Source organism: Vidua macroura, unplaced genomic scaffold (genome assembly GCF_024509145.1).
Source record: "Vidua macroura isolate BioBank_ID:100142 unplaced genomic scaffold, ASM2450914v1 whyUn_scaffold_107, whole genome shotgun sequence".
In the NCBI taxonomy this organism is placed as follows: Eukaryota; Metazoa; Chordata; class Aves; order Passeriformes; family Viduidae; genus Vidua; species Vidua macroura.
In genome coordinates, this window is record NW_026530542.1 from 118,820 (window position 1) to 144,506 (window position 25,687).

Below are 25,687 nucleotides of genomic sequence, written 5' to 3' on the forward strand. Positions count from 1 at the left end.
ATGTGTAGGAGGAAAGAGGAATTCCCCGGCATCCGCCGCCCAGTTCTGGGGCGTTTCATTCCTCTTCGCTCACGGAGCGAAACTGGAACGAACTGGGGCGGCGCCAGCCCCAGTTCCGGGCTTAACTGGGACAAACTGGGAATCGCCGCGAGGAGCGGGGCCGGCGGCGTCCGGGCGCTCCCGGGAGGAGCGGCCAGCGGGGAAACTGAGGCGGACTGGGACGGGACTGGGAGGGGACTGGGAGTGCTGGGCTGGGGGCGGACTGAAACTGGACAGGACTGGACTGGGAGGGGACTGGGACTGGACTGGGACCATACTGGGATCGGACTGGGACCGGACTGGGACCAGACTGGGACTGGACTGGGCTCGGACCGAGGCCCCGCCCCCGCCCTTCGAGCCGCAGCCCCGCCCACCCGTTCTGCCGCACCATTGGCCGCTGGTGCGTGACGTCACTGATGGGCGTGGCGACGGCGCGGATGGGGCGGGGGGGGGGGGGGGTGCAGCCCCTTCCAGGGAACCCCAAAATCCGCCCGAGCTCGGCCCCGTCCCTCACCTGGGGCCTCCCCCGGCAGCGACACGGGGCTGTCCCAGCGTGTCCCTGCGCGGGGGACACCGACCCCAAATCCCGCAGTGCCGCGACCCCAAATCCTCAGTGCCGTGACCCCAAATCCCGCAGTGCCGCGACCCCAAATCCCCTGTGCTGTGACCCCAAATCCCGCAGTGCTGTGACCCCAAATCCCGCAGTGCTGTGACAGTGCCGTGACCCCAAATCTCCCAGTGCCACCACCCCAAACGCCCCAGTGCTGCCCCCCCAAGCCCCCAGTGCCACCACCCCAAATCCCCAGGGTCGTGACCCCAAATCCCGCAGTGCTGCCCCCCCAAATCCTGCAATGCCGTGACCCCAAATCCCCAGGGCCGTGCCCCCCCCTCCCAAACGGGGCAATTTTGGGGCTCCACCAAAAATCAGCCCCGCGGCTCCCGCGAGCCCCAGACGGATCCCGGCAGCTCCCCGGAGCTCTGCGGTGCCCCCGGTGTGCGGGGGGTGGGAAACGGGACGGAATTCCTGGGAAAAGGGACTGGGCAGCGTCATTTTTATTTCTAGAACAATCCGGAAACCGCAGGGAAGGAAATTCCCGGCGCTCCACTGCGTTTTTGGGAACTGCTGCCCTTGAACCCCTCCGAGGGTCCGCGTGGAGCTCTGGAAGGCCCCAGAACTCCTGGAAATGCTGGAAACGCCTCTGCCCCACAGCTCTGACCCACGGCCAGAGCCTGGCAGCAAATCTGGCTCTTGCAGGGAATTCCCAAATGGAATTTCCCCAAACTGGGGGAAAACCCCAAGGAGCAAAATCCTACTGGAGTGACCGGAATGGAAATCCGGGAAATCCCAACGGGCTCTTCCCGGAGCTGCCATTTGGGGAGGGGAGGGAAATGGGAAAAGCTTTGAGCGGCCCCGAGCTGCCCCTGGCCGGGGGGGGGTGGCCCGGGTGTCCCCAGAACTGGCCCGGGTGTCCCCAGGGCTGGCCCGGGTGTCCCCAGAACTGGCCCGGGTGTCCCCAGGGCTGGCCCGGGTGTCCCCAAGGCCGGTCCGGGTGTCCCCAGGGCTGGCCCGGGTGTCCCCAAGACTGGCCCGGGTGTCCCCAGAACTGGCCCGGGTGTCCCCAAGACTGGCCCGGGTGTCCCCAGAACTGGCCCGGGTGTCCCCAGGGCTGGCCCGGGTGTCCCCAGAGCTGGCCCGGGTGTCCCCAAGGCCGGTCCGGGTGTCCCCAGGGCTGGCCCGGGTGTCCCCAGGCTCCGGCGGCTCCTCCCGGTCCCGCTGTCCCCGCTCCGCTCCTGCCGCACGCCCGGGGCTCGGTGCCGGGGTCCTGAGGCACCGGGGGGGGGTCCCGGGGGTCCGTCCCGCCACACCGGGGGTCCTGGGGGTCCGCAGGGTCCTGGCGCTGGGGTCACCTGGGGACGGACGGGTCGGAATCGACGTGGCCGAGGAGGAAGAGCTCGGGGCGGGCGGCGAAGCCCAGGCGGCCCTGGCGGGGGGGGAAGGCAACAATTAGTGCCGAGGGGATTTAATGAGCCCGAGCTGAGCCTGGGTTAAGGGAGCCTGAGCCGAAGAGAGTTCAAGGAAGCCCGAGGTGGTTTAAGGAAGCCTGAGCTCAGCCCGGTTCAACGAAGCCCGGGTAACGAAGACGGAATGGAGGCCGGTTTAACAAAGCCACGATTTAATGAAGCCCGAACTGAGCCTGGTTTGACAAAGCCCAAGTTGAGATGGGTTTAATGAAGCTCAAACTGAGGACGGTTTAGCAAAGCCTGAATTAAGCCTGGTTTAACGAAGCCGATGTTGAGCCCAATTTAATGAGCCTGAGCGGGGCAGGCTTTAAATGAAACCAGAGCTGATCCCGGCTTAAGGAAGCCCCAGTTTGGCCCAGTTTAACAAAGCCCGGGGTGGGCGCCGCGGTGGCCCCAGAGTCACCTGCACCCATTAATTAGCAGTGAGCAGAAGGAACGGCGTTAATTGGGAGCGGATCCCGCTGTTAATTGGGGCAGATCTCGGTGCAGCCCCGCTCTGAACGGCCCCTCCCTCGGCAGCCCCAATTAACTGCTCCAGCTTAATTAACTTCGGGGCGTGGATGAGCCTTAATTAGCAGTGGCTCGCCGAGGAGACGCTGCAAAGCCTCTGGGTGGTGCTGAACGGGACTGAGCCAGAGGTGAGGCTCTGCAGGGGCGAAAATCAGGGGAAAAAACGGGAATTTGGGTTTTTTTGGTGGGTCTGGCCTGGGCAGGGCAGGATGAAGGTGCCGAGCCCTGATCCCACAGAAGGAATTCCCATGGGAAGGGAGGGTGAGGGGCCCTGGGAGCCAATCCCACGGGACTGGGACGTGCCCCAGCTCAGCCTGGTGCCCTTCTGAGTTTGCCCTTTTTTTTTTCCTCTTCTCCCTGTGCCCTGTATTCTTTGCAGGTGTATTTGTGGCTCTGTAGCCTGTTCTATTAATAACTACTTTCCCCAGTATTTTTCCATGGCCTTTCCCTGGGCAGAAAGACAAAAATTCCAGAGCTCCAAGCCCCAGGAACAGCTCCTGGAGACTTCAGAGCTCGGCCAGTGCCGAGGGGGGGACTCCAGAGAAGGGGAGAGGCACCTGTCCTGCTAATTGCTGCTTTAATCAATTATGTCACTTCCTAAAGCCTACAAAAATGTCCTCACCCCTGTGGGGATGGGCTTTTGTAACTGCCCCCGAAGGCCTTGAAGTAAAATCCACTTTTATTTTAACTCTGAACTAAAATGACCTCGAGTTTCATCCCCAGGTTGGGAAAAAGGCAACGACCCCACGGGCACAGCTCCGGAGCGTGGGGGGCTCTGTCCCAGCCAGCACCAGCCCCAAAAAATGACCCAGGAAGCCAAGTTGGAAAAGTCTCCATGTTTTAATGGCAGAGGGGGTTTGTACAACCAGGACCAGAGGAAAAACCCCCAAATGAGTGCAGCACGGAGCAGATGGGGACCCGAGCTGGAGGCTCCACAGTCAGTGTTTCAGCCAGGAGAGCTGACCCCTCCCAAGCCAAAATTCCCAACCCAGGGAAGCTGGGGGTGGGACAGCAGGATTGCAAAGCCCAAATCCACCTCTGGTGCAGCCCCTCATCCCCCCCACCCCACAAACCCCACAGCTCATGGCTGCTGTGTTGTGGGAATGGGTGTAAAAACCTGCAAGGGTTAAATCCCGCTGGAATTCTGGGCTAACAGCAGGAAAACTGGGAATCAGTGCTGTGGTCGGGGGGTGCTGCAGGTCTCAGCAGGTTTGGGGAAGGGTGGGAAGAGGGATTTGATCCTGCCCCAAATTCAAGGGGAGTTTTCCTGCTGGGCCCTGAGCGTTTTCACCTTCGTCCCTGCAGCGTGTCCTGGGCACCAGGAGCAGCCCAGGCCTCGGGTGGTGATGGATAAAAAAGTTCAGAGCAGGAGGGGCTGCCCCGACCTGCTCCAGTCCTGGGACAGGAGGCTGGGTTTGCTCGTGGAAGGGGAGAAATGCCCGTGACCAGATCCCAAACATTCCCAAGAGCTGGATACTGCAGGGGTTTCATTTCAGAGAGAATTCCCTGCCCGGAACTGGGAGAGCAGGGAAATGCCCGTGGGCAGTGGGGGATGGAGCCAGGCATCCCAAATAAACCAGGACTGGGCTGGAACACTCTGGGCTTGGCCCCAGGAGAGGTTTGGGGCCCCCCATGCCCCATCCTGCAGGTCCAAGAAGCACTTTGGGATCTAAACCCACGGAGCTGTGCCTCTGCTGCAGCTCCAGCTGGACAGAGAAGGGAATTTCCCTCAGTAACCCCAGTCTGAGCTTCCCACGCCCAATTTCCACGATCCAGAGATCCAAATCCACCCCAACAGGCAGGATGGGGCCCCAAAACACCCCTGGGAGAGCCAGAGGAGACCCTGCCCCCTCCATCCCAACCCACTCCTGCACTCAGGTCGCATTCCTGGCCAAGCTTCTTCCCAGACTCATTAAACAGAAGGGGATGATAGGAGGGAGTTAAATCCAGGGAGCAGCAAAGAAACCCCTGGAAAAGGCCCTTGGAGCTTCCACAGCCTGATTTTGAGTTACAACCCAGGGATTTTTGAGAACTCCAAGAGCATTTCCATGGCTCACAGAGAATAAAGTCATAAAATCATAAATAACCACGAACTCGTTTCATTTGCTGACCCCAAAATCCCACATGGGGCCACTAAAAGTCAGTAGTGACAATATAATATGTTACTAATGCTCAGGTTTCCCATCCTCATGGGAATGGGAAGTGTTTTTCAGTGAAAAGTACCAAATCTGCTCAGGCTGGGGCAGCAGAGCCGTAGTGTCACCCCACGCCCAGCGACAGCAGCATCCCCAAATGCCACCCAAAAGGGGATTTAGGGATTTTGTAGCTTATTTGCCTATTTTGTCCAGCTCAGTGCCAGAGCAGCGTTCCTGGACTCAGTGTTTGTGCTACTGGGGGGGTGGAACGCTCCGGGATGAGGAATTTGGGATTTCAAGGAGAATTGGGGGGGGTCAGGCTGCTCCTGTGTCCCCCCCCCAAGGTGTGGCTCCCATCCAGGGGGGATTTGGGGGTTCAGCAAAGCAGGGCCTGCCCCGAGGGCTCCGGCAGCATCCGTGTCCTGCCCGGGGCGTCCCGGTGCCCTGCGTGTCCCCGAGCGGCGCCGTCCGTGTCCCCGGGGCACCTGGCACTGCTGCTGGCTCTGGGGCTCCGGCCCCCCCCGGCCCCCCCCGGGCTACTTGGGGGGGTGGGAGGGCGACTGCTCCGGGTGCAGGGTCCGGGTGACGCTTACCGTGCTCCCGCAGGCCAGGAAGGAGGCGCCCAGGGCAATGAGGCACAGCCACGTCTGCGGGGACAGGAGGGGACAGGAGGGGACAGTCAGCTGGGACAGCCACCCACTCAGGGCAAGGGGCAGGAAAAGCCTCACTGGGTCCAGCACTGGCAAGGCCACCTCTGCCCGTGTCCCCAAGTGCCACGTGGCTCCCAGGGGATGGGGACCCCAGCCCTGCCCCGGGCAGTTGTGTCGGGGTTGGGCAATTCCCTGAATTCCAGGAGGGAATTCTCCCCAGTGTCCAACCTCAGCTGCCCCTGGAGGCTGCTGGCCCTGGTCCTGTCCCCTGGGAGCAGAGCCTGACCCCGCCTGGCCGCCCCTCCTGAGCCTCCCTCCCCCAGGCTGAGCCCCCCCAGCTCCCTCAGCCTCTCCGGGGCTCCAGCCCCGGTTCTGGACGTGCTCCAGCCCCTCAGGGCCGCACTCAGGACCCCAAAGCTGAGCCTGCGTGGGGTAAACCCCAGTGCTGGCCCCACAGAGGGATCCCCTGGGACCCACGGGGTCAGCAGTCACCCAGGAGCTGCGGCCAAGGGCTCCCTACCCACGGGACGCTGGGTGACTGAACTGGGACCAGTACCCGGGGCCAGCCCCACTGGGGACATGGACAGCGGAGTCACACTCGGGTGACAGAGAGCTGGGCAGGGGGGGGACAGTCCTGAGGGTCACACAGAGGTGACACAGAGCTGAGTGGGGATGGGACAGTCCTGAGGGTCACACTCAGGTGACACAGAGCTGAGTGGGGATGGGACAGTCCCAAGGGTGACACGGAGCTGAGCAGGGAGGGGACAGTCCCAAGGGATGGGATCTGTCAGGGGACAGCCTGGGGCAGGTGAAGGGGGGTCCTGCCCCGCTCAGGTGAGGCCCCACCTGCAGAGCTGCTCCAGGGCACCAAGGCAAGGTCGTGGAGCTGCTGGAGCCAGTCCAGAGGAGGATTTTTGGAGGGAGCTCCCCTCCATGAGGAGGCACTGGCACGGGTTTCCCACATGATGCCCCACCCCTGGAAGCGTCCAAGGCCAGGCTGGACAGGGCTGGGAGCCACCTGGCCAGGTGAGAGGTGTCCCTGCCCACGGCAGAGGGGTTGGACAAATCTTAAAGTCCCTCCCAGCCCAACCATGCCATGGTTCCACCTCTCCACACAGACAGGTCCAGAGGAGCCGTGTGCTCTTCCAAAGTTCTCCCACCTGGAAGGGGCCCAGGTGGAGCCTGACTCACCAGGTAGGCCACGAAGGACAGGTAGACAACGCTGAGCACGGCGGCCCCGACGTAGAGCGCCAGGTTGTGGAGGGACATCACGTAGGCCACCACGAAGTACATGTTGATGCAGCAGATGAGGAGGATCAGGAGGCCCCCGGCCACCTTCCAGAACCTGGAGCAAGGTGAGACACGGTGCAGTGAGGGGGGGATGCTGCAGGTCAGGGGATGCACCAGGGGATGCACGCAGGTGAGGGGCAGCTGTGCCCAGGTGAGGGGCAGACGTGTCCAGGTGTGCCCAGGTGAGGGGCAGACATGCCCAGGTGTGCCTGGGTTTGGGGAAGGTGTGCCCAGTGAGGGACAGGTGAGGGGCAGGTGTGCCCAGGTGAGGGGCAGGCGTGCCAAGGGGTGCCCAGGTGAGGGGCAGGTGTGCCCAGGCGTGCCCAGGTGAGGGGCAGACATGCCCAGGTGTGCCTGGGTTTGGGGAAGGTGTGCCCAGTGAGGGACAGATGAGGGGCAGGTATGCCCAGGTGTGCCCAGGTGAGGGGCAGGTGTGCCCAGGTGTGCCCAGGTGTGCCCAGGTGAGGGGCAGGCATGCCCAGCTGTGCCCAGGTGAGGGGCAGGCGTGCCCAGGTGAGGGGCAGGCGTGCCCAGGTGCCCCCTGGTACTCACAGGCCGTTGGCGAAGTCGTGCATGACGCCGGGCAGGCTGGTGAAGGTGAGCACCGGGATCAGCGCGAACGGGAGCTGCGGCAGGCGGGGAACAGAGAAGGGAGGGTGGGAATGGCTCTGATCCTCTGGTGGCCCTGGGCTGCTTGGGGTGGGAAGGGAGCTCCGTGCCCACCCAGCCCATCCCTCACCACGGCAGGGTGCAAACAGCCCCTCCCTTCAGTAAAACCCTGACAAGGACAGCCCCGGACACCTGCGGGCTGGGAGGGGCCAGGTCCCACCTGGACCACAGGCCCTGCTCACCTGGAGCTCCTGAACCCCAGCCCTGCTCACCTGGAGCTCCTGAGGCTCCTGAACCCCAGCCCTGCTCACCTGGAGGCTCCTAAACCCCAGCCCTGCTCACCTGGAGGCTCCTGAAGCTCCTGAACCCCAGCCCTGCTCACCTGGAGGCTCCTGAAGCCCAGCTCTGCTCACCTGGAGGCTCATGAGGACGTTCAGGAAGTCGTTCATGCCCGTCAGGTGCTCCACGTCCTGGAAGATGGCCACGAAGAGCGTGGGGGTGACGGCGATGGAGCGCGTGAGCAGCACCCGCGCAAAGCGGGACCAGCGCAGGTTCAGGAAGCCCTGGGGGCCAGGAGTAAGGAGTGAGTAAGGAGTGAGTAGTACAGAACCAGCGCAGGTTCAGGAAGCCCTGGGGGCCAGGAGTAAGGAGTGAGTAGGGTGTGAGTAGTACAGGACCAGCGCAGGTTCAGGAAGCCCTGGCTGGGGGCATAGAGCAGCAGGGGTGAGGAGGGAGTAAGGAGTGAGGAACATGGAGTACAGGACCAGGAATTTCTGGGGGAGGATGGGGCAGTGGGGCTGAGGAGGGAGTGAGGAGTAAGTAAGGAGTAGAGAGGAGTAAGGAGGACAGAACACAGAGCAAGGAGAACGTAGTGAGGAGTAGAGAGTGAGGAGTACAGAGTAAGGAATAGATGAGTAAGGAGCAAGGAGTACTGAGTGAGGAGCAAAGAGCCAAGGAGTATGGAATAAGGACTACAGGGAGTAAGGAGTACAGAATACAGAGAAAGGAGAATGCAGTGAGGAGTGGAGTCAGGAGTAGCCAGTGAGGAGTGAGGAGCATTGAGTGCCAAGCATGGAGTAGGTGAGTGAGGAATACAGAGCAAGGAGTACTGAGTGAGGAGTGAGGAGTGAAGAGCCGAGGAGTGAAGAGTGAGGAGTATGGAGTACAGGGAATAAGAAATACGGAACACAGAGCAAGGAGAATGCAGTGAGGAGTGGAGTCAGGAGTACCCAGTGAGGAGCACTGAGTGCCAAGCATGGAGTAGGCGAGTGAGGAATACAGAGCAAGGAGTACTGAGTGAGGAGTGAAGAGTGAAGAGTGAGGAGTATGGAGGACAGGGAATAAGGAATATGGAACACCTGGCAAGGAGAATGCAGAGTAAGAGTCAGAAGTACCCAGTGAGGAGCACTGAGTGCAAAGTACGGAGTAGGTGAGTAAAGAATAAGGAGCAAGGAGTAAAGAGCCAAGGAGTGAGGAGTAAGGACGACAGGGAGCAAGGAGGACGGCACACAGAGTAAGGAGTGAGGAGGGAGCTGCGTTACCTCCATGACGAACTGGCCCGAGTAGGTGCCCGTCATGGTGGAGCTCTGCCCGGCCGCCAGGATCCCGATGGCCCAGATGTAGAGGGCAGCAGGGCCGAAGGAGCAGCCCAGGACCACGCCCTGCAGCGGGGAGGGAGCAGCTCCGTCAGCCCCGGCCCCCCGAGGGCACGGAGCAACACCCAGGAGTAAAGAACGGGGCTCGAGGAGCCCGGGGTCTCCTCACCCCCGCTCTGGTTTTGGGGATCCCTTTGCTGGTCCCAGCCCCGGTGCTCCCAGTTTAGCCAGAAGCAGCAGCTGCCACCAGGCAGGGTCACTGTGACACCCAGGGGACACCAGACAGGGTCACTGTGACCCCATGGGGACACCAGGCAGGGTCACTGTGACCCCCAGGACACCAGGCAGGATCACTGTGACACCCAAGGGACACTAGACAGGGTCACTGTGACCCCATGGGGACACCAGGCAGGGACACTGGGCTGGCCTGGGCATGGTGTCACCCCCAAGGGACACTAGGCAGGCTCACTGTGACACCCAGGGGACACCAGGCAGGGTCACTGTGACCCCATGGGGACACCAGGCAGGGTCACTGTGACACCCAGGGACACCAGGCAGGGTCACTGTGCCCCCCATGGGGACACCAGACAGGGTCACTGTGACCCCATGGGGACACCAGGCAGGGTCACTGTGCCCCCCATGGGGACACCAGGCAGGGTCACTGTGACACCCAGGGACACCAGACAGGGTCACTGTGACCCCATGGGGACACCAGGCAGGGTCACTGTGACACCCAGGGACACCAGACAATCCCCAGCTGCCCCAGACATGGCTGCCCCCACCCTGGGGACACCAGACAGGGTCACTGGGCTGTCCCCAAGCTGTCCCCCCCAGGGACACTCACCCCCTTGTAGATGTCCACCTCCAGTGTCTTGTTGTTGTTGGGGAAGAGCGAGGAGTGGGGGCTGCTGGAGTTGGCACAGACCTGGTGCTGCACAGGAGCAGAAGGGGGGAATAAGGGAAGGGCTTGGGATGGAAAAAAACCCTGGAAAACCCTCTGGGATCACCGGGTCCAGCAGTGATCCCAGCACTGCCGAGGCCACCACTGACCATGTCCCCAAGTGCCACATCCACACGGCTGTTAGATCCCCCCAAGGGATGGGGACTCCACCCCTGCCCTGAGCAGCTTTTCCATGAAGGAATTTTCCCTAAAATCCAACCTAAACCTCCCCTGGACATCTTTTTGTTTCACCCTGTCACCCGGGAGCAGAGCCTGACCCCCAGCTGGCTGTCCCCTCCTGCTGGGCAGCTGTGGGGAGCCAGGAGGGCCCTCTGAGCCTCCTTTTCTCCAGGCTGAGCCCCCTGAGATCCCTCAGCCCCTCCTCATGCCCCAAACCCTTCCCCAGCCCCACTCCCAGCTCTGGACGTGCTCCAGCCCCCTCAAGGAGCCCAGCACTGACCCCAGGATTCAGGGTTTGAGCTCGGCAGTGCCCAGCACAGGGGGACGGGCACTGCCCTCATCCCTCCCTCCCTGCTGCAGCTCCCAGTCAGCACCAGTCCCTCCCAGTGCTCCCAGTCCCACCCACCACGTGCGCGTTGGTCTTGTTGAAGAAGGCCTCGGCGAAGACGGTCACCACGAAGATGTTGATGATGAAGGAGACGAAGAGCGCGATGCACGACTCGATGAAGAAATACTTGTTGGCCTCTCTCACCTCCCTCTTGTCTGCACGGTTCACCTGCCGGGACTGGGGGGACACAATTCCCCGTTAGCCCCTGGGACCAGAGCTGATGGTGGGACACAGATCCTGCCTGGCAGGGATCCCACACCTGCCTCGGGCTGGAAATGGGGAGTGTGTTCTACTGCCACCTCTTAGGGCTGGGGCAGATATCTTCTGTTAATTGGGCAGTTTTCTTCTGTTAATTGGGCAGTTTTCTTCTGTTAATTATGCAGTTTTCTTCTGTTAATTGGGCAGTTTTTCTTTATCTCTTCCACAACCAATCCTCCCTCCTCTCCAGGAGATCTCTTCTGTTCATGGGCCATTAATTATTAATTATCTTCTGCTCATGGCCACTGAGTGTCCCTGCATGGCTGAGAAAATTCCATCATCCCACGGGGAGAGGCTCTGCCCAGGGGGAGGAGCCGAGCATTCCTACCTGGATATAATCTGAGATTTTGGGACACCACAGCAGCCTTTGCCCACTGCATTCCCAGAGGAGCAGCTTTCTGCCCCACTGCATCCCCAGAGGAGCAGCTTTCTGCCCCACTGCATTCCCAGAGGAGCAGCTTTCTGCCCCACTGCATTCCCAGAGGAGCAGCTTTCTGCCCCACTGCATTCCCAGAGGGAGCCCAGGCCCATCCACACCAGCCCTGGAGCTCCAGAGGAAAACTCCAGCCTTGTCCAGGATCCTGCTCCAGCAGAAGCACAGCTGGCACTGCAGGAGGGCTGAGCCCCCATGGAATGGCACTGCTGCCACCACCCTGACCCACAGGCTGCCAGGGCATTTCTGTCTCTGGCAGGGTTGTTTTGTATTACTGCTTTTTAATATTTTATTTTTATTTTCCTCCCTAGTAAAGAACTGTTATTCCTGCTCCCATATCTCTGCCTGAGAGCCCCTTAATTTCAAAATTATAACAATTTGGAGGGAGGGGGTTTGCATTTTCCATTTCAGGGGAGGCTCCTGCCTTCCTCAGCAGACACCTGGCTTTCCAAACCCTGACAACACCCACAAGGTCCACGTGTCCCCAGGCTCCTCTGGGGGCGCTTCCCCACCCCAGGGTCCCCTCGTGGCACGGCTCACCTTGACCAGGGCAGAGTGCAGGTACATGTTGTGGGGCATGATGACGGCGCCCACGATGCCCACGGCCTGCTCCAGCTGCGGCGTGCCGCAGTCCTGGCAGTAGGGGATGAACAGCCCCTGCAGCAGCTTCTCCTGGCTGGGCTTCACCGTGATGTACTGGGCACAGGGACAGGGAAACGGGGAGTGTTGGGGTGCTCCAGACAGAAAGCACGACCCAGACTCAAATCTCCTTAATTCTGTCCCCGTGTTTGGTGCTGTTTTGGCACAGGGGTGGGATCACAGCGCTCAATCGTGGAATTGGTAAGGATTGGAAAAGGTTGTCAAGGATGGAAAAACACTCTGGGATCGTTGGGTTCAGCACTGACCATGTCCCCAAGTGCCACACCCACAAGGATTTTAAATTCCTGGGGACTGGGACTCCCTCCCTGCCCTGGGCAGCCTCCCTTTCCAGGCAGGAATTCTCCCCAGTATCCAACCTCAACCTCCCCTAGGAGGACATTTCCTCTCATCCTGTCACCTGGGAGCAGAGCCCAAACCCCACCTGGCTGCTTCCCCTCCTGCCAGGGAGTTGTGGAGAGCAAGAAGGATCCCCCTGAGCCTCCTTCTCTCCGGGCTGAGCCCCTTCCCCAGCTCCCTCAGGGTCTCCTGGAGGGGGTACCTCATATCCAAAGGTCAGGGCCATGATGGTGATGAGGAGCCCAAAAAACGCCTCGAGCTTCCGCAGGCCTGCAAGGAGGAGAAGTCCCATTGCCACCAAGCTGGGAAGGGCCCAATCCCATCCCAAATTCAGCCCCCAGGAGCAGAAATTACCGTATTTGTCCAGGAAGAGGAACACGAAGGTGTCGGCGATGGTGATGAGCACTCCCCCCCAGAGAGGGATCCTGTGGGTGAGAGCGGGGTCAGAGCCCACCCACAGCTCCAAATCCTCTTTATTTCGGGCTTTTTTTGGGGTGGAGCTGCATGGCTGGGGGTTCCTCACGGCCTGAGTGGGACAAGGGACCACAGCGGGGGGGTGACACCTCCCCACCCTTGTGAAGTCAGTCCCTTTCCCAGGAGCAGATGGATTATTATGGGATGTGTCCCTGGGTGCCTCAGCACAGGCCAATAAAGCACTGAAAGCTGTGCTTAGTTTCCACACATAAAGATCCTGGGATTAATGATGTTCTCGGGATTAAACCCCTGCAGAAGTATTTTGCCCGAAGAAGGAAAAGAAAGAATGTGAGAATGGAGGTCAGTGAAGAAGAGACAGACAAACACTCTGCTACCTGCTTAAAGAAAACAAAATATTCAGGGCAAAATTAAGACACATGCTGCCCAAACTACTGAGCCACTTGTTCAGCAAGCTGTAAAACATTGCAGCAAGTGTAAAACATTACACCAAATTTAAAATATTGCACCAAATTTAAAACATTGCACCAAATTTAAAACATTGCAGCATTGTCCTGCCTCAGGAATGCCTGAATCCATGGGACACCCCATCTCCTGCCTTCCCAGGAGTCCTGTATGGGAAGTGGAGTTTGGCAGGAAGCTGCACCCCAATTTTGTAACAAAAAGGTACAAACAAAGGTAAAGAAAATGAAATCAAAGGTACAATCAAGGGTAAAAAAAATTAATTCAAAGGTACAAACAAAGGCAAAACAAATGAAATCAAAGACACAAAGGTAAAACAAATGAAATCAAAGGTACAAACAAAGGTAAAACAAATGAAATCACAGGTACAATCAAAAAATCAAATCAAAGATACAAGGGTAAGAACAAGCCCAGCCCCTGTGGGTGTCCCACAGTGGAAATGCAGCCCTGGAGGCTGAGCTGGTGACGAGTGCTCGGCCTCCAGGGTGACTCAGGATCCTCGGTGCTGGTTTGGGGGAATTCCCAGGAAATAAGGGCGTTTTGGGCAGTTTCCCTCCCTCCCTGCTGTCCCACGCTCACCTGCCCACCGAGAGCAGGTTGATGGCGATGGCGGAGCCGATGACCTCCTGCATGTCGGAGCCGATGATGGCCAGCTCCACCATCAGCCACAGGATGATCCGAGGGACCTGGGGGGGAAAGGAACGCCCAGTGCCGTGAAAAACAGGGAGAAACATCTTCTCCCGAGGGGCTGTGGTGATCCTGCGTGCAGGAATGGGGCCATCACCCTGCCCTGCTGTGGGAAGCACACAGGGCTGCTCTGGAGGTGAAATCCCAGCTCCTGTGGCAATGCTGGGGAGGATCTGGGTCACCTGTGTCACCCCAGCTCCTGCCCTGGATCCAGGAGCCAGCCCTGAGAGAGAAATGAGGGATCTCCAGGCGTGGATAAACTGGGAGTGAGCGTGGGGAGACATTCCAGGGCAGAGCAGTGACACCGTGTCAGGATGGGGAACACCCAAGTGCACAGGGGTGGGACATCCCCAATGTCCCCACAGCCCTTCCCAGTGCACGTGGGACATCCCCAATGTCCCCACAGCCCTTCCCAGTGCACGTGGGACATCCCCAATGTCCCCACAGCCCCTGTCCAGGCCAGCCTCACTCATCATCAGCAGATCTTCCTTATGCAAACCCAAGAAATTCCCAGCCAGGGCGTGGAACAACCAGGAAAGGACCGAAACCTAACCCAGGTTTTGACCTAAAGGACTGTTTCTCTCCTCATAATTCCTCAGGATTATTTAGCATTGCTGTGCTGGCAGGCAGCTGAAATCTCAGATTTTATTCCTGACTGGAAAATCCTCCTGATCCCTCCTTGTGTTTCCCAAGCCAGGAGAGCACCAAGAGACCCTGAAACCCACCCCATGAGCACCACCAGGGACACTGGGGGGTCACCTGTCCTCTGCTCCCAATCCCCCAGGACTGTCCCCAGCCCCCTGTGGCACCCCTCAGGACCAGGGGGAGTGTCCCACACCCACTCCAGCCCCTCCTGAGGATTGGGGGGAGTGTCACCCACCTACCCCAGCCCCCCTTGGCACCCCTGAGGACCTGGGGCAGTGTCACCTCCCAATCCCAGCCCCTCTGAGCACCTGGGGGAGTGTCACCCACCCACCCAAGGACATGGGGCAGTGTCACCCAGACCCCCTGAGCACCTGGGGCAATGTCACCCACCCACCCCAGGCCCCCTGAGCACCTGGGGGAGTGTCACCCAGCCCCTCTGAGGACCCAGGGCAGTGTCACCCAGGCACCCCAGCCCCATTGAGGACCCAGGGCAGTGTCACCCACCCACCCCAGCCCCTCTGAGGACCCAGGGCAGTGTCACCCAGCCACCCCAGCCCCCCTGAGCAGGTGGGGGAGTGTCCCCCCCCAGCACCCACCTTCTGGTACTGGCGGTTGCACACCTCGGCCAGGTGCAGCCCGGTGACCACGCCCAGCCTGGCTGCCAGCCGCTGCAGCAGCAGCCCGATGATGGTGGCCAGCAGCAGCACCCACAGCAGCTGGGGGACACGGGGACACCAGTGGCTGGGGGCACACGGGGGAGCCCCAGGTGCCCCCAGACCCACTGTTCCAAACCCACGCCCCCCCAGGTTTTTGAGGCAGCTGCGATCCCGGAGCTGGCCTGGGGCGGATCCAAAGGGACCCAAAGGCAGGACCCCAAAGCCTCCTGCTCCCCCTCCTCTCTGGGGTGCTCCCAGCACCAGCAGCCCCCCGTGGGTGCCTGCACCCACCTTGAAGCCTGCCACAGCCCCGGACTGCAGGTCAGACTCGATGTTGCCGGGGTCCAGGTAGGCGATGCTCATCAGGAACCCCGGCCCCGTGAACGCCCACAGCTTGCGGAAGCTGAAGCAGGAGTGCTGCAGGAGGGGAGAGAAATTCATTAACTAATTAATTCATTAATTAATGCCCTCACTGACACCCCAGCCAGGGGCTCAGCCTGCTCCTTAACCCCCATCCCAAATTCTGCGGGGCTGTAAAACCAAACCATTCCCTAATCTCATGCTGGAAGTCCTGGCTGCTCCTTGATCCCAGCCCAAAGCCGGGATCGCTGGTCCCAGTCTGAGGGGTTTAGGCCCAGGCTCTGGGACAGCCAAGGTCCCGCTCATGGAACCCAGGGGGAAGCAGGACCCTCCCCTGCTGGCAGCTGAAAGTGGGGGCTTCAGCCAAGGGCCAGAGGCATGGGTGGGAGGGAAGCAGGGGACAGAGGGGACAGTGTCACGAGGCCAGCCAGAGCTCCTGCTCCCTGATAAGGGAACAAAGAGCCCAGGTCCCTCCCTGAGCTGTGCAAGGCCTTTCCCTGCTCTTTGGCTGCTCCAAGCAGCAGCCAAATCCCATGGGATCAATCATTAACACGGGCCCCACACCCCCCAAAGCACCAGAGACCCCTCCCCCTCTTCCCTCCCAAGCGCCCCTCTCCCAGTCCCCGTTCCCAGTGCGGGCTGGAAGGGGAACTGGTGCCCGTGGGAATGACTCAGGTGGGTGTCTGAGGCAGATTTTTCCAGCAGGGTTTTCCCACTCACCGTCTCATCCTCAGGGATGGGGATCTTGCTGTCGAAGTAGGTGGTGAAGGGCTCCCCGTCGTCGGCATCGGGGGGCTGCAGGGGGCTCCTGCTGCTGGAGATGGTGCTGACCACCCCCCCGAGCCCCCCGGGCTCCCCGGAGACATCCTCTGCAGGGACACAGGGAACAGGAGCAGTGAGCACTCCTGGAGAGGCAGGAAACCCTCACAGGGGCTGCTGAGCCCCACAGGCACGGCAGAACAAGCCAGCACAGTGGATGCTAATTAAGTGATAAAGAGGTAATTAAATTAAAATATCCCCACACTGCTGCACCCCTCGGAGCCCACTGCCTTCCCAGAATCTCCTCTCCCTCCTGGTTCCAGGCTGGAGCCAGGCTGAAGGCTGGGATTTACTTATTCCAATTAATTTTTAAAAAACCCCATCCTGGGCAGCGATGGCAGGAGCAGCGTCCCCAGAACGATGAACTGGGGCTGCATGAGCCAGATCCCAAAGATCTGGGACTGCTCCTGCACCTTTATCCCAGCCTCTCCGGGCTGGATCCCAGGGAAATCCAACATCTGGGAGCAAGAGACAGTCAGGAGGTGCCACACAGCTCCCCAGCAGGGACAGCCAGCACTCCCAGAATTCCAGGAGTTGGGAAACTCCTGGAGTTTGTGAGCTCCCCAGTGAGGAGCTGAGGGTCACCCCAGCACACTCCCACATTCCCAAGTTCTCCCCCCACCACCGCCAGCAAAATCTCAATCCCGTGCTGTCTCCCAGTCCCACACAACCCCACGCTCACTCCCAATCCCATACAATCCCATACAATTCCACACAATCCCACACTCTCTCCCAGTCCCACACAATCACACACAACCCTATACTCTCTCCCAATCCTATACAATCCCATACTCTCTTCCAATTCCACACAACCCCACACAACTCCACTCTCCCAGTCCCACACAACCCCATGCTCACTCCCAATCCCACACAATCACACACAACCCCACACTCTCTCCCAGTCCCACACAATCCCATACAACCCCACACTCTCTCCCAGTCCTATACAACCCCACACAACCCCACACTCTCCCCCAGTCCCACACAATCCCACACAACCCCACACTCTCCCCCAGTCCCACACAAGCCCACACTCACTCCTGCTCTCCCCACGGGGCATTCCCTTCCCTCAGAGCAGCTGCAGCTCTGGGCTCCGGGGGCCGGGGCAGCTCTTTGCCCGACGTTGTTCCTATTGCATCACCAGTGGGCTCCTCCTTTTCTCCTCCTTTTCCCGGCCTCCAGGAGCCCTGCCAGGGCCTGGTTTGCACAAGGGAACAGAGGGAGCTGCCCAGGTGTGCAGAGGGAGCTGCCCAGGTGTGCAGAGGGAGCTGCCCAGGTGTGCAGAGCTCCGGCTCGGAGATTCCTCCCAGGACATTCCTGCCCGGGCTGGTTTGGCTGGTTCAGCTGGGCTCAGTGACCCCGGGGTGCTGCCAGGGCTCAGCCCAGCACCCCAGACAAGCAGGGCACGACTGAAGGGAAGGGGGGTGATGAGGGCAGCCCCCCCTGTGCCCCCTTTCCTGAGCCAGGCTCACCGTAGGACGCTTTCCGCTCCACGTCCCAGCTGCCCATGCTGGAGGCTCTGCTCTGGGAGCTGCTTCACTCTGGACACGTTGGCTGAGAAAAAGGGAAAAATCCTGTCAGCATGCCTTGGAACCCTGGATGTTAAGAACTTTTAAACCTTCTGGGCTGAAAGGCACAGAAAAACTCACAAAAAACCACTCCACTTGAGGCTGTGAAGAAGGCTTCCAACATGAATTAATTACAAGTATGTAATTAAAAAGTGTGTAATATCACAAAGTAGAAAACGTAGAGTTTAGAGCTTTAAAATACAGTAATAAATACAAAGCAAGATGAAAGTTTTAAGGCAGAAACAAATCGTTCTTCTTTACCTTCTTCTTCATAAGTTCAAGTAGTATTTTGTAATTAAACAAAAAAGTCCGCAGTGCGGACTTCTGGTTAAAAAAGAAAATAATTTAAGTGCCATTTCTTAATTAAACAGTTTAACCTTAAGAGGCCTTGTATCAAAAGATAGTTAACCAATTTGTACCTTATTAATAAAAGACCACTAGGATGGAAAATCAGAGCTGAGGGGACAGAGGCAGCTTCACTTCCCAGGCTCTGTCAGCTCTGAGAATCCTCACAGTGATGGACCCACATCCCGAGCTCCTTTCCAGCTCCGGGGCTCCCAGCAGGGATCAGAGAGGGAATTTAGGCCGGGACTTGCTAAGAAAATCCCCCTGCTCTGCCCAGGGGGGGCCTGGTGGTCACAACAGGGCAGGAGAGCCCAAGGGCAGCTGGAGCTGATTGTGAAACTCAGCCAGGAAGCGAGAGGGGAATTCCCCTGATGTGGAAACCACATCTCATCCCCCCCCCCTCCCAGCACCCCCAAACCCTCACAGGCCCCTCCAGCACTCCCTGAGCCCCTCCCAGCCCCCCAGGCAGAGGGAAGTGGGTTAAGGGCAGGTTTAACTCCTTCAGCTGGGTTTACATTCAAGCCAGGCAGGACCTGGAATGGGGCTGGGAGGGACAAGGAGGCACCCAGGAGCTCAACCCCCCAGGACACGCCAACAAAGCACCTAATGCACCAAATCCTCCCTCAAATTCCATCAGATTTGAAAGGGGGATTTCCATAAAGCAAGGGAATAGTGGTTCAGCAAAAGGAAATCATCAGCCAGGGATTCAGCTGAAGTGAACTCCAGCTCCTTCCCCTCACACATGCTTTTCTTTCTTTTCTGAGCACCAAACCTCACAGCTTCCATTAAAAAACAAAATAAAAACCCCAAAAAAACCCCACCCAAACCCCCCCGCCCCCCCAAAAAAAAAAAAAAAAAAACAAAACACCAAAAGAACCCAGTAAAGTTCAGCAAAAAGCCAACTTTTCTCCAGAAGGTGATCCAGGAGGAATGACCTTACCCCGGCAGCGAGTCCCACCAGAGCTTCACCCTGGATGAAGCCAGGAGGGTGATTTGGGGGAGAGGAGGGTGATTTGGGGGCAATGTTCGTTGTGGAGCCACCTCAGTATCTGACCCCCGGCCCGGCCCAGCCTGGGTGGGGCAGGACAGGGCCCCTTATCTGCCCCAGCAGCTGCTGGGCTGGGGGCTGGCCCCACACCCCCTCAGGGAATGTCTCTAATTCACCCACCCGGAGGAGACTCACATGGGCAGCCTTTTCCATGAGGGAATTCTCCCTACAATCCAACCTAAACCTGCCCTGGAAGACTTTTTGTCTCATCCTGTCCCCTGGGAGCAGAGCCTGGCCCCGCCGGGCTGTCCCCTCCTGTCAGGAGTTGTGCAGAGCCACAAGGTCCCTCCTGAGCCCCCTTCCCTCCAGGCTGAGCCCCCCCAGATCCACTCCCAGCTCCAGACAAGCTCCAGCCCCCCCTGTCCTGCACTGGGGACCCAAAAGTGACTCCAGGGCTCAGGCTCAGCTCAGCGGGGTGGGCACTGCCCTGCTCCAGTGGCCACGCTGTGGCTGGCACGAGCCAGCTGCCCGTGGCCTCCCTGCCCACCTGGGCTCACATCCAGCCCCGGGTTCTTTCCTCCCAGGTGTGGGCTCAGCAGCTCCAACCCCCAGCGTGCCCCCAGGGCTGGGGTGGCATCACACCGGGCACCGTTCCTTCCCCGGGAACATTCCCTGGGACACAGCCAGCCCTGAGCAGGGCACAAACCCTGCACAAACCCTCCAGACACGGCTGCTGCTGTGCCCATGGGACACAGCCAGCCCTGAGCAGGGCACAAACCCTGCACAAACCCTCCAGACACGGCTGCTGCCGTGCCCATGGGACACAGCCAGCCCTGAGCAGGGCACAAACCCTGCACAAACCCTCCAGACACGGCTGCTGCCGTGCCCACGTGTGCAGCCAACAAGGAACAATGGGGTTCTTGTTCCACCCCCACCCCGCTGTCCTTCCAGCAGCCCTGGGCTCATCCTGCCCCTGCTCCTCCCCGGGCCAGCCTGGCCCCGTGCTGGGAGCAGTTCCTGCCATTGAGCTCGGGCCTTTGATGTGGGCTCTGAGCTGGGCTGGATCCCGCTGGACCCTTCCGGGGTGGTTTTGGGGCTGACCTCTTGCTTTGCAGGCCCTGCAGGCCGGTGGCACCGTGAGCCCCTCGCCTGCTGGCACTGGGGGCTCACTGAGCCTCTGGGCCAGCCCTTCCAGGTGAGGGAGGGCACGCGGGGAGCCACGGGCCCCAGAGCAGTGCCAACAGCCCAGGTGGCCACTTGCCACCCCAACGCAGGTAACTGGTGACAGCTGGATGATCCCAGAGAGCTTTCCCAACCTTCGTGCCCCGATTCCAGCCCTCCCACACAGCCCGGCTCCCCTGCTGGCACCGGCAGCACCTGGGAAACCTCGTCCTCTGCACGGACCTGCTGGGGCCACCCTGGGGCACAGCCCGGTGGGATCAGCCCTGTGGGATCATCCCTATGGGATCCGTCCTTACAGGATCCCATCCCGGTAGGAACATCTCTATGGGCCCCTTCCCTCTGGGATCCATCCCTGTGGGATCCATCCCGGTGGGATCAATCCTTATAGGATCCCATCCCTGCAGGAACATCCCTGTGGGATCCCATCCCTGCAGGAACATCCCTATGGGCTCCTTCCCTCTGGGATCACCTCTGTGGGATCATCCCTATGGGATCACCCCTGTGGGATCAATCCTTAGAGGATCCCATCCCTGCAGGAACATTCCTAGGGGATCACCCCTGTGGGATCCCTCCCTAAGGAATCACCCCTGAGGCCTCCATCCCTGGGGGATCCATCCTTATAGGATCCCATCTCTGTGGGATCCCATCCCAGTGGGATCCCTCCCTCCTTGCCCTGCCCCACAGGACAGGACGGGAGCAGATGAAGGCAGGGCTGAGCTCGGCTCTGCTCCTGTCACCCCGGGACGGGGCCCTGCCCACCCGAGCTCGGACCTGCTCGGTCCCGGCCTGACCCCATCCCTGCCCTGCTCCCCCCAGGAGGGTGACCTGCTTATTCCACACCCAAAAACCACCAACACCTGGAGGGAGGAGCAGCTCTCCTCCCGGCCTGCTCCAGCCCCCAGATTTAGGATCCAGCCCCCAGATTTGGGATCCAGCCCCCAGATTTGGGATCCAGCCCCCAGATTTGGGCTCCAGCCCCATTCCTTCCAGCATGGGACGGGGCAGCCGGCGCACACCTGGGACTGAGCGTTTCCATCGCCTGTAATGAAGCAAACCCACAAATCCCCGGAGCCGTTATCGCGCCGCTGCCCGCAGCTCCCGCTCCTCCAGCCCGGGGCCGGGCCCGGGACGGCGGGAGGGAGCGGAGCCCGCTCGGAGCGCCGCGTGCGGACCTTGCCCGGGGCCAGGCGGGAGCGCGGAGCCCTGCCAGGTCCCAGCGCCATTCCCCGAGCCGCTGCAGGGCCTTCGCCACCGGGACGGAACCGGACTCATCCTCCCCACCGCGATGGAACCGGAGCCGACACCGGGGACAGCGCACGGCGGGTCCGCGGGGACACGGGCACCGTGCGGGCACCCGAGCCCGGGCAGGACGAGCCCCGCACCCCCGGCCCGAGGGACGAGCCCGGGGGACCCCCCAAAGCCCGGCGGAGGGCAGAGGGTCAGACCCGCTGCCGCCACCCCCACGCTGGGACCCCCGGGACACCCCAAGGTCACCGGGGGACCCCGAGCCCCAGCGGGGGGGTGCGGGCAGTGCCCGGGGGGCGATGGGCAGCGGCTCCGTGACCCCGTCCTGACCCCCACCCGGGGGTCCCGCAGCACATCCAGGGGACCCCCCCCCCTCCGCTTCCCCGGGTACCGCCGGGGCTGGAGCCCCCCGCAGCACAGCCGGGACCACCCCGGCACCGCCTGCCGAGGGTCCGTCCCCCCCCATCGCTCACCGGCCCCGGGCGCCCCCGGCCCCGCCGCCGCCGCCGCCGCATGCCCGGCCCGAGCCGCGCTCGGCGCGCGGAGCCGCGTCACGGGGCGGGCGGGGGCGGCACCGGGGCCGGGCCCCGGGACCCCGGGGTGGGGCCTGAGCCCCAGCGTGGGTCCTGGGCTGGGGGCTGAGCCCCAGGGCTGGGGGGGTTGAGCCGCAGCGTGGCAGCCAGAGCCCAGGTCCCAGTTTGGGGCCCCGGTCCCAGTTTGGGGCCCAAGTACCAGTTTGGGGTCCCAGGTCCCAGTTTGGGGTCCCAGGTCCCAGTTTGGCACCCCGGTCCCAGTTTGAGGCCCCAGGTCCCAGTTTGGGGCCCAAGTGCCAGTTTGGGGTCCCAGGTCCCAGTTTGGGGTCCCAGGTCCCAGTTTGGGGCCCAAGTGCCAATTTGAGTCCCCAGGTCCCAGTTTGGGGTCCCAGGTCCCAGTTTGGGGTCCCAGGTCCCAGTTTGAGGCCCCAGTCCCCCAGTGCAGACCCTGAGCCCTGGAGGGGGGGGTTGAGCCCCAGTGAGGCCCCAGGAGGGTCCCCAGACCCCCGCGGTGGGGGGGGCACACCCCAGGGAAGGGCTGGAGCCGGGTCAGGAGAGGTTTAGGGTGGGTATCAGGGAAAAGGTTCTTCCCCCGGAGGGTGCTGGCACTGCCCAGGCTCCCCAGGGAATGGGCACGGCCCCGAGGCTGCCAGGGATGCCCAGGGCGGGATTTTGGGATGCCCAGGGCGGGATTTTGGGATGCCAGTGCAGGGCCAGGAGCTGCCCTGGATCCCCTCGTGGGTCCCTTCCAGCTCAGGGCATCCCTGACTCTCTGATCCCCCCTGCTCCCCACTCCAAGCTTTTCCCAGCAGTGCCTCTTTCCACCCCAAACCGGCCCCACTGGGAGCCCTGGAGCTGTGCTGGGGCCTCGCCTGCCCTGGCACTGCTCCTCGTGCCAAAACCCCAATTCCTCCCCGAGTTTCCTGCTGCAGGGGCCCTGCAGTGCTGCTTTGGTTTGTCTCTGGTGTTCCCAGAGGCAAATGCTGCTCCCTCATCGTGTTCCTCATCCTCATCCTGCCTTTCCCTGGGATAACTGGCTCAACCACCCCTTCCTGAGAGCCAGAGCTGGGATTTAACTGGGAATTGGGGCAGCACTGGGCAGGAGCAGCCTGGCTAAATGGCCAAGTCCTGGGAAAAAAAAGTGAGAAATGCAGGAGGTGGGAGACTCCACCAGCCCAGCCCTGCCAGTGCAGGAATAACCCAAAATAAAAAAATACTCCTAAAAACAGGAACAACCCGACGGGAGGCCTCGCTCCCCACCTGAACCCCGGCGGCAGCAGGAGCTGGGAAACCACCCCAAAATGCCAAATGTGCTGGGGGCAATGCCAGCTGCTGCCGGGGGCTCGGGTACTCACCCAGCTGGCAGGGCAGGGTGGGCACGGCTCCTGCAGCACCCTCGGCATCCCGGGCAGCGTCCCAGGGCTGACCCCTCCCTATTTAAGCGGTGTCCCCCTCCCTGCCCCCCCCCCACCCAGAGCAGAGTTCCCCAGGGAGCTCCGGGGCACCTCAAAGGCTGCGGCGCGTCCCGGTCGTTAATTAATTAAGTGCCCATTAAGGCGCTTTGATGAAGCGGTCGGGCGGAGCGGCGGGGGCCGGACTCTGCTCGGGCAGCCCCGGGACGTGCGGCCGGGACCGTCCCGGGCCATCGCCCCGGCCTTATCTGCAGCGACGTGCCCCTGTGGAGGGAGTAAACAAGTTACCCTTTGTCCCCTTAAAAAGGAGGAAAGGCCCAGAAGTTTCTCTGCTCAATTCGGTTAAAAGACACCTCACCTGGGGGACTTCGCCTCAAACCTAAGGACACCGAGCTGCAGAGTCCCGCCCGAGCAATTCCCTGCGAAAAGAAGAGAACAAAAGAAGAAAATCGCTTTTGTGAAGTGGTTCAGCAGCAGCAAGACTCGGGTTTTCCCTGTAAAGAGCTTTGTTATTTTGCCTTTTATCAAAAACTTTTCTGTTTGCAGCCTCCCACAGGAGCCGTCCTGTGCCACCTGAGGCAGCTGAGCCATCAGTGCTTATCGGGAGAGCTCCTGAGACCTGGCCTGAAGAGAAAAAACATTTCTCATCGGGGTCAGCGCTCACCCGAGAGCTGAGTGAGCACCTGGGCACGGGGTGAGCACCTGGGCACGGGGTGAGCACACCTGGGCACGGGGTGAGCCCACCTGGGCACGGGGTGAGCCCACCTGGGCACCGAGTGAGCACCTGGGCACGGGGTGAGCACACCTGGGCACCGAGTGAGCACCTGGGCACGGGGTGAGCACCGGGTGAGCCCACCTGGGCACCGAGTGAGCACCTGGGCACGGGGTGAGCCCACCTGGGCACGGGGTGAGCCCACCTGGGCACCGAGTGAGCACCTGGGCACTGAGTGAGCCCACCTGGGCACGGGGTGAGCCCACCTGGGCACGGGGTGAGCCCACCTGGGCACCGAGTGAGCACCTGGGCACTGAGTGAGCACACCTGGGCACGGGGTGAGCCCACCTGGGCACTGAGCACACCTGGGCACGGGGTGAGCACACCTGGGCACTGAGCGAGCACACCTGGGCACTGAGTGAGCACACCTGGGCACGGGGTGAGCCCACCTGGGCACTGAGTGAGCACCTGGGCACGGGGTGAGCCCACCTGGGCACCGAGTGAGCACACCTGGGCACGGGGTGAGCACACCTGGGCACTGAGTGAGCCCACCTGGGCACCGAGTGAGCACACCTGGGCACGGGGTGAGCAAAAATTCCTCTCCTCTGGAAAATTTAGGGGTTTTTGTAATTGTTATCCTTGTGCAAAAATTCCTTTATTATCTCATCTCTTTCTTGAGCTGGTTAAAAAGGATCTTACATAGTATAGTTTCTACTTTAACACTGTGTTATAACCTAAAAACACATTCAGCACACCGCTGGAGAGAATTAATCCAGCGTAACTTTCCGACATGACACATAGAATATTCATTGTAACTCTTGTGAAAAGCCAATCACAAAATGTGCATTTTGCACACCCTGGGGCACTGAGCCGTGGCAGGCAGCCTGGTGAGCAAAGCAATCACCCTCAGCAGCAAATTAAAAACTTTCCTGGGTTTTGTCAACTTCTTCCCCTTAATCCTGGTGGTTCCCTAAAGAGAGAAGGTGGGGAATGTTTGTCTTTTCTGATGAGGAGCTGTAACTCCTCACGGGCCCTCCCTGCCAGCTCTGTGCAGAGTTTCTTGATTATCTCATCTCTTTCCTGAGCTAATCAAAAAGCACCTTACACCTATTCCAACATTGTTATAACCTAAAAATACCATTAAAAATACATTTATCACACTACCCAAGAGAATTAATGCAGCGTAACTTTCCAACATTACACACAGAACGTTTAATACTTGCGAAAAGCCAAAGATAAACCACGGATCTTTCACACTGAGGAGCTGCGGGAATTCCTGCGGGAATTCCTGCGCGTTTTCCCGCAGGAGGGCCGCGGGCGTTCCCCGAAAATCCCCGGGCAGGGTTTGCTTCGTCCCGGCGCCTGGAACAAACACGACCCGCGCGGGGCTCCCCGGGAGGGAGGCGAGGGAAGGAGCCACGGACCGGGGGCCTGGGAGAACCGGGAGAAACACCGGGAGAACCGGGAACACCGGGAGAACCGGGAGAACCGGGCTGCGGGTCCCGGCCCCTCCGCGGGGTGTCTGGGCTCCTGCACGGCACTGGGAAAGTTTCAAACCCCGGGGAAACGGGAGGAGGGTCCCGGCTCACCCGCCCG

The 25,687-nt window shown here is 60.7% G+C and overlaps 1 protein-coding gene across 4 annotated transcripts; it reads right to left on the reverse strand.

Moving 5' to 3' along the window:
- Window positions 1-1,848: 1,848 nt before the first annotated feature.
- Window positions 1,849-25,552, reverse strand: LOC128822798 (natural resistance-associated macrophage protein 2-like). 4 transcript variants are annotated; one of them, XM_054004594.1, is made up of 19 exons: window positions 25,311-25,552; window positions 23,738-23,798; window positions 23,473-23,643; window positions 17,579-17,660; window positions 16,008-16,156; window positions 15,219-15,344; window positions 14,868-14,987; window positions 13,519-13,625; window positions 12,400-12,470; window positions 12,248-12,315; window positions 11,590-11,745; window positions 10,377-10,535; window positions 9,695-9,781; window positions 8,797-8,916; window positions 7,669-7,818; window positions 7,199-7,272; window positions 6,548-6,701; window positions 5,300-5,353; window positions 1,849-2,021 (listed from the first exon to the last, which is right to left on the reverse strand). In XM_054004594.1, exons 4-19 carry the CDS (start codon window positions 17,613-17,615, stop codon window positions 1,944-1,946), a joined length of 1,710 nt encoding a protein of 569 aa, XP_053860569.1. In that variant the 5' UTR covers window positions 17,616-17,660; window positions 23,473-23,643; window positions 23,738-23,798; window positions 25,311-25,552; the 3' UTR covers window positions 1,849-1,943. The 4 variants fall into 4 exon arrangements, with proteins under 4 accessions (XP_053860569.1, XP_053860570.1, XP_053860571.1 ...); XM_054004597.1 differs by lacking the exon at window positions 1,849-2,021 and having other exon boundaries at window positions 3,393-5,353; XM_054004595.1 differs by lacking the exons at window positions 23,473-23,643; window positions 23,738-23,798; window positions 25,311-25,552 and adding an exon at window positions 21,908-21,971.
- Between the last annotated feature and the right edge of the window lie 135 nt (window positions 25,553-25,687).

What these genes read in the sequence shown, in the direction of transcription:
- LOC128822798 (XM_054004594.1), bottom strand. Translation starts at nt 17,615, where the DNA reads ATGGGCAGCTGGGACGTGGAGCGGAAAGCGTCCTACG. An exon ending in CCTCTTCCTGGACAAATACG is followed by an intron (nt 12,316 to 12,399) that starts GTAATTTCTGCT and finishes TCCTCCTTGCAG; the next exon opens with GCCTGCGGAAGCTCGAGGCG. An exon ending in ACAAGACCAACGCGCACGTG is followed by an intron (nt 9,782 to 10,376) that starts GTGGGTGGGACT and finishes GCTCCTGTGCAG; the next exon opens with CACCAGGTCTGTGCCAACTC.